The sequence below is a fragment of the Fragaria vesca genome, linkage group LG4, assembly GCF_000184155.1.
Source record: "Fragaria vesca subsp. vesca linkage group LG4, FraVesHawaii_1.0, whole genome shotgun sequence".
NCBI lineage: Eukaryota > Viridiplantae > Streptophyta > Magnoliopsida > Rosales > Rosaceae > Fragaria > Fragaria vesca.
Window position 1 is genome coordinate 3,565,132 of NC_020494.1, and position 7,477 is coordinate 3,572,608.

The 7,477-nt window shown below is 37.3% G+C and overlaps 2 protein-coding genes across 2 annotated transcripts in view; one reads left to right on the forward strand and one right to left on the reverse strand.

The window, feature by feature from the left end:
- LOC101312334 (2-methoxy-6-polyprenyl-1,4-benzoquinol methylase, mitochondrial-like) overlaps window positions 1-4,161 on the forward strand; it is a 5,828-nt gene extending 1,667 nt beyond the window's left edge. The window contains exons 5-9 of the mRNA XM_004296421.1: window positions 484-642; window positions 758-902; window positions 2,147-2,218; window positions 2,947-3,055; window positions 3,838-4,161. Of these exons, the coding sequence (XP_004296469.1) occupies window positions 484-642; window positions 758-902; window positions 2,147-2,218; window positions 2,947-3,055; window positions 3,838-3,939 (587 nt within the window). The 3' untranslated portion in view covers window positions 3,940-4,161. The remainder of the gene's footprint in view (window positions 1-483; window positions 643-757; window positions 903-2,146; window positions 2,219-2,946; window positions 3,056-3,837) is intronic.
- A 1,918-nt stretch (window positions 4,162-6,079) lies between these two features.
- On the reverse strand, window positions 6,080-7,224 carry LOC101297432. Its single transcript, XM_004297842.1, has 2 exons — window positions 6,466-7,224; window positions 6,080-6,166 (listed from the first exon to the last, which is right to left on the reverse strand). The coding sequence occupies exons 1-2, from the start codon at window positions 7,222-7,224 to the stop codon at window positions 6,080-6,082; spliced, it is 846 nt and encodes a 281-aa protein (XP_004297890.1).
- Between the last annotated feature and the right edge of the window lie 253 nt (window positions 7,225-7,477).

The window sequence follows — 7,477 nt, forward strand, 5'->3', positions numbered from 1 at the left end:
GGACTCGCCGGGGAGGGAAAGTGGTCGGGGACGCTGCTGGAGTCTTCTGGGGTGGAGGCGCGCCGTCGCCGGCGCCGGACAGTGGAGAACGGACAGACGTCCGCACTTTAAGCTCGATGCAGACGTCCGCTTCACATCCGGCTTGTATATATATATATATATAATATCATCTTCACATTTCCAAGAATAAAGAGCTCGTAGTACCTAAATCTCGGAAGTCAATGTGGACTTGTTTCCCTAGGGCTGATTGCGACCCCATAGTAATGGGTGAATGGTGATATAAGATGTGCTGGTGCAGCAGTGCATCTACCTAGTAAAAAACTTGTTCATGACATGAAATTTAGCTGCTTCAATGCTACATGGGCACGTGGCAATGTATCTTCCTTGTATTGGACAATGTGAAATCAATTGCTTGTTGTTCTTTTAAAATAATTGAATCATATATGTTGATCTTACAACTGATGTTCTTTTTGTTTTTTGCAGGTGATGTTGCTTTCAGGATACTAGACAGTATAAACAACATCAAACGTAGAGCTTTGCTGAGTGTTCTTGAAGATGATTTAGAAGAAGAAACTAAGGTGTACGTATGTGACATCAATCCCAACATGTTGAATGTTGGCAAAAAGCGGGCCTTGCAGAGAGGTATATTGATGTTATAAACTTAGGGCTTGGTTGGATTAGACATTCTTCCATGCATTTGATAGAATATACATTTTTTTTTTTTGAAATTTTAAGGTGGCAATGCTGAAATATATAGGTCTTGGAGAAGACAAATCCCTTCTGTGGGTGGAGGGAGATGCAGAAGCCTTGAGTTTCAGAGATAATACAATGGATGGTTACACAATTGCATTTGGGATCCGGAATGTCACACACATAGAGAAAGCTCTTTCTGAAGCTTATAGGTATCATACACAACTTTGTGCTGTTTAGTAATAGATAAGAACTAAAACAAGGCAAACTATCATTGCATGAATTGGGTGTAGTCACCTGAGTAGGCTAGTGCCTCTTTATTTACCCTTTCTACATTTTGTATTGCTTAAATATAATGTCATTCAGAAGATAAAGAAGAAGAAAAAAGATTAACTGCTTTTTGTATACAAATGGATAGTGTTGTCAAATGAAGATATGCAAGTTATTGTCATTCTTTTCTTGGAACTGTGTAAGTGGCAGTTTCAAATCAATTCTTGTTACATTGGAGCTTATGTATAGGATTCCATCCACCTCACCAGGGCCGGCCCTGTGTTAGTCGAGGCCCTAGATGTAAAAGTTAAAAATTAGTTTTCATGAAAAGTTTTATCCACCAATTAATTGAAATTCAAGAGCCAAACATTCATAATGAAAGGAAGTTTATCATTTTTTTGTTAACAAGTTAATTGAATGTCAAATTGAACTCACAAAAATGGAAAGAAGTATATGCAATTGGAGATAAAATCTGATAATTGATGTATATTTTTTATCTATAGTAAAAAACAGCTAAAAAGCAAACCAATTAATGAATTTTAATGAAAATATTTATGAAAGTTTCAAATCTAGAGGCCCCTATAATTGTGGGAGGCCCTAGACACCAGCCTAGTTGGTCCTGCCTCAAGGCCGGCCATGCGCCTCACGGTTGGAAATTAGTGATTGGCTTTTAAAGAATGAAAGGAAGGATTTTGAGACCTCTGAATTGCTGTTTTCCTTCCTCTTTAAGATGTTCTAGACAGTTAGATAAACTGCTACAACCTCTTTAAGACCTATTGATCCTCTATTGCTTAAACTGAAGTCTTGAAATATGCTAAATGGTTTCCCTAGCTCGTGATACATGGATTCGTTATCAAACAAATATATAGATGAATTCCTACTTTCTAGTCATATAGTTGCTTGAAAATCCAATATCTAGAGTAGGTAGAGAGAACCAGATAAAGACCAAAATAGTGATTTTTTGGCGTGGGGCCAATATTGCACATCTTGTTTTGGGCACGTGAAGTTGTCACAGCTAAGTTCTTGAGATTTATCATTTATATCTGGATTTTTATAATGATAATGTTTGTTATGGATGTCTTTATGATGAGGGGCAAGCTGCTGTTATTTGTACTGTGGGAAGGGGTATCAAAATAGTTTGGTAAATGGATACTCTTATCATGTTTGTTCTTCATGATTTTAATAGGGTACTAAAACGGGGTGGAAGGTTCCTGTGCCTTGAACTCAGCCATGTGGATGTACCTGTATTCAAAGACTTGTAAGTATTCTTTATACTTTTTGTTAAGTTTGTAATTACACTACTATGGTCTGTTGGATATCATCCTCATCATTGTTGTATAGGGAAATCATAGTCTTATTGCAGACTGTATAGGATCTTTTTCTTAGTAATCTTAAGGAATAGTTTTCCTAACTGAGCACTGATAAATTTTTTTAAGTTTTACTCCATATTTATCCAGAAAAGGAAAAAATAAATAAATAAATAAAGAAAAAGGTTTAACTACCATCTGCTTACTAGAAATTTTATCTTGTAATCTTTAATCCTCCCAAGAATGAACAAAAGAGTTAGCTTTGATTGTTGTTTTTTTTTCTTTCTTTGCAAGAGCTTTATGTCAGATATTGCACACTTAAATCTTCATATACATACCGTTTTGTTTTAATCAAAAAGTGACTGCACACTGGAGTTTAATGGAAAATTGTTTTTGCCAGTCTAAAGGAATTTCCATAGAGATTTAGCCAAGATTGTTATCGTGAAGCTGTAGCCATGTTACAGCGGCCAAACATGCACGCTTCCAGGGTTGACACTTTCTGTTTTACTCTCTGTATAGCATGCACCACGTACAAGTGGCAGTGCTAACTTTATTGTGGGCAATGCCACCCAATAGATCTTTAATAAGGTTTTGAATGTGTAGGTAGTCTATATTTAAATGAACCTTGTCTTGATTTATATTGTCTGTGTATTTAAGACTGCTTGTTTTGGTCTTGCAGCTATGACTTCTATTCATTCTCTGTTATTCCCACCCTAGGAGAGCTAGTTGCAGGAGATAGAGATTCTTATCAGTACCTGGTAGAGAGTATTCGTCGTTTTCCTCCGCAGGTTCATATTCATCTTCCCACTTGAATACTTTATTCCAATACTATATGCATTTTGTTGGAGAATACCTTGTTAATTAGGATGGGACACTATCATTTTTACTTTTGAACAGTTTCTTTCGAATGAGGAAATCAAAATATTTTTGATGGTCCAGCACGTACTATTCTTAATTTCTTATCCCACAGAATATCTGAGTTGAACATGAATACTATGCTGTAGAGAGAGAAAGAAAGTTGTAGAAGTTGAAGTGCTCTAATTAGTGTCTGGTCTAGGTGCATATGTTCTGCTATATCATATTTTAGTTACATTGCATTTTTGATTGACTTAATATGAGGGAAATAAGCTTACTCTAGTGTCAAATTGAGTTTCGCTCTAAATAGTATATTGGGTGTTTCTTTTGGGTTAATGAATACAGTAATTCAGATTCATTAATGCTAATGTGTGCATTGGTGTACCTGATTTGGTACTTAGAAAGGTGGGAATGAACCTTGGCCAAACTCTGGTGAAGGTTGGGAGTGAACCTTAGCCAAATTATGGTAGCACTGCCTCATATTCCAGTTCAATGTAATCAGGTTGACACTTGAAATATCAGGTCTTATATATAGCTATGACATGTTTGTAGCAACTGTTTAACTTAGGTGTTGCTGAGTTCCTTTTATATTTCATTTTCTTTGCATATATAATGCAGACATTTGTTACATGTCTGGATAATTCATCATTTTTGTACCTGATCTAAGACTTTTTTTTATATCCCCTTTATAATTCATCTGAATTGATGACTGCAGGAGACATTTGCTTCATTGATTGCAGATGCAGGTTTCCAGAAGGTTGAATATGAAAATCTTGTTGGAGGAGTCGTAGCGATTCATTCAGGGTTGAAAATTTAGTAGTATACCTGAAAAAGTTTTGGAAGACAGGGTTGTGTTACCTCTCTTCAAATCGAATCAAATAAACTAAGTAGGTTATAATATGTTACTCGTGCTTTTGATTGGTTGTATATTGTTTCACAATTTCATTATAATGAGCCAGAAGTAAACTGGCTTCAAGTATGACAGCATGTTCATTTGTTTCGATTACATGATGAATCAACCAAGAATTGTTAAACTATAAACATATACACTTTCATAGGAAACAATTCAATTCGTCCAAATAACTGCCCCTTTTCTGTCTCCACCTTGATTAGAAAAGGAATCATCCCACAGGGACAGAACCAGAAATGAAAAATGAGGTAGGCAAAAAATAAGAGGCTATGTATGCGACCAAGAAAAAAAATTCAAAATGAACTGACAAATTGGGGAATTCTTTGGCAAACATAACTATTGAACATGAACCACAAAGAACCAATTCATCAGGGAAGCAAGAACCAATTCATCAGGGAAGCACAGCAAAGGAAAAATAACACACCAACTAGTATTAATTAGCCAAAGACACATGTAATTAAATGAAAAGCAAAAACAATACAATAATCGGTTTTGATCGTGCTAACTTAACACACTGGGTGCAAAAAATGAAATAAGAAGGGATAAGCCATACAAAATATACAGGTTTGAAAAGAGAAAGAAGAACAAAGAAATGAGCAGTATGTGTTGGAAAAAATCTAGGCATGGAAGAAGGAGAGGAACAAAGTGATGACCCAGTTGGAAAAGGAAGGATATGGTTGAGATTGTTGATGCTCAAGATTTTTTGTTTTGCTTGCTTATTTATCGTTGTTTACCCTTACAATGGAGGCATTTGGGTTTAGTTTGATGGGAAAGTGCAGGGTGAGTTATTAGCTGAGGCATTCTTGGTCAGTCATACATTGTTGATTGGTGATGGTACATATGAATTATACATACTAAAAATATTTGATCAGGATTCAGGAAGCTGGGGTGTGCTGCAGCATACACTAGCACACCCTTGGTTTCGTCCCTGTCATCCCAGCAACACTTCCAAAACAAAACAAAAAAAAAAAAAAAAAAAAAAAAAAAAAAAAAAATTAAGAGTGTGATGCTTAGTTTCCCCATTGTAAGAAAAAGCCAGCAGCTGTGAACCATTTCGAAAATTATGACGTCATCTACCTTATGACTATATCTACCATTAGTAGCAAAGCACGGTATTAACACTTCAAACTAATTCAGTAATTCCTTATCGTTTGGCTCAAGAACTTTGAGGACTTCAAAGGAAGCCTATGCATGCATAAGGTAGATGACATTAACTTTCACTTGGTAGACTTACCACCGTGATAGTACCCAGACACATCCCACCACAAGCCACAATTGCCGCCATGATGCTAAACGGGCTCACAGGTCGTGGACTGGCGCGCTGGTAAGCTTGGGAATGGAAAATTGAGGAATAGACCTCAGCTTTTCCAACTCTGCAGCCAACCTGTTATAGATATAGGACAAAGGTTCCACACCGACATTACAAGTAATTTAGAAACACATCGTTGATGTGGACTAATAATTTGTTTGGGAAATTATTTACTGGTTGGACATCTCTCGTCTTGTTAATCATGTGTATTAACCTCACAATATCCATCTGCAAGAAACACAGCGACATTGCTAGTAATTTAGAAACAGGTCGTTGGTTAATCAGGTGATTAGTTAATACATCGGCTTACTGCATTTGAAGATAGCTGAGGAGTCCACAGTACCTCTACTCCCTGCACAATAAACAAAATTGATATATAAATACATGTCTCAAGAAAAAAGAAAACAACTTGAGAGTTACTACTGGTAGAAATAGTTTATCTTACTAATACTCGTTTCCTTGGATCAATGGATGCAAGCTCTTCCAACACTCTTTTCACATCACTGCTGTCAGTGATAGTGAGCGACTTCGAGTGCTTCCCAACCTATCAACAAGTAAAAGCAAAAACAGGTCGATGATGACCCTTTTTACCTCTCTAAAATGCATTTTTGCTATGAAAGTCAGCCGAGGTCTGAGGTTGAAGTGTTTACCACTACATAGTCATTGTGCGGATCATCAGTGGATCTCTGGCTTGCTATGCTTTGAGTTTTTATTTTGCCCACATTGACAATGGTTTCTTCATCCATCACATCCAGCCCTCTCTCTGACAACAAGTGTATCAAAGCATTGCAGCGCAGCCGCTCTAGTGAACTTCGGTATAATCACCTACAATTAAGCATTGATACGAGAAGCTTAACTCAGCTGCTTAACAAATTTCTGACATATATACAAATTAATTAATTAACAGTTCCTAGTAAGCATTATTACAAATTTCTGTTTTAAGTTATAACTTGATATGCATACATCTCTAGACACACTTGAGCAAATACCAATCCAATTCTATACAAATGCATATCAACAAAAATGGTATATGATCCAATGGAAATTACATGCATGTTCTAGTTAAATAAATTCAAACATAAATATAGAGACTATTGTTTAGAGGATCAATGAGATTCACTCACATATGTGCAACGGGAAATGCAATAATCAGGTTGCCGAAGTAGAGCTATTGCTGTATCTCTCAAAACATATCTCAAACCCTCAAACGTTTTTGGTTCTGCAGTTTCAGCGATCCGATTAAGATCCATTTGCCCTGTGTTCGACAATTTAAGCTGAAGCTGGAGCTTGACAACACTTGTATGACATATAAGACGACAATTTAACATAACCATCGTCCACGAAAAGACCAATACACTCAGCACAAGGTCGGGGAAAGGCAAAAGGCTGAGAAAAAATAGACCCAGGCAGTATAGAAAAATGGGTCCCAAGTCCCAAATGGGTTCATGGAATTCTTCGTGGCGGGTTTTGATTTCGGTTGAAGAACCTTCCCATAGATAGTAGGACCGGGTCGTAATGTTGGATGTCCACCTTGCACCAACCCGACCCACCACCGGAGCAGCCAGGGCCGGTAAGTTGGGGTTGTGCATGACCAACAAACCCAATAGCACGGCAGCCGTTGCCGGTTTCCTCAATGCCTTAAGACACTCACCCCATAACCTACTGAAATCAGTGCTTGCTGCTGCTGCTCGTTTATCTTTGCAAACATCTAGGCACCGAGACAGAGAATAACGATGAGGTGGTGGTTTAAGACTAGGAGCAAAACAACGTTGAGAGCTGAATTTAAATGGTTTTGAAGGTAGAAGACGAAAAGTGCGTAAGAGGGTGCCTTGCTGCTTCAATTTCAACGGACTGGCTTCGATGAGCAGCGCAGTTGTTGCCATGAGACTTGAAATTAGCTTCTGTTAAGATTTCAGTCTCCAATTTTGAATTCAAAAAAAAAAAGACAGTGGAAGACACTCACTCCATAACTTGCTGAAATCAGACAAAAAAATAAAGACTAGAAGCTCTGCTTATATAGGGTGGCGGCCAATATCTCCTTCTGCTTTGAATTAGTTTTTTGTTTTGTTTTTGGGCTTACTCAACGGCGCACGTGACCACGTGACTACACTCCCTCTATATAATTCTTAAACCCTA

Coding starts and splice junctions, on each gene's coding strand:
- LOC101297432 (XM_004297842.1), bottom strand. CDS start 7,224: ATGGCAACAACTGCGCTGCTCATCGAAGCCAGTCCGTTGAAATTGAAG. Junction 6,167..6,465: donor GCATTTCCCGTTGCACATAT/GTGAGTGAATCT, acceptor GCTTAATTGTAG/GTGATTATACCGAAGTTCAC.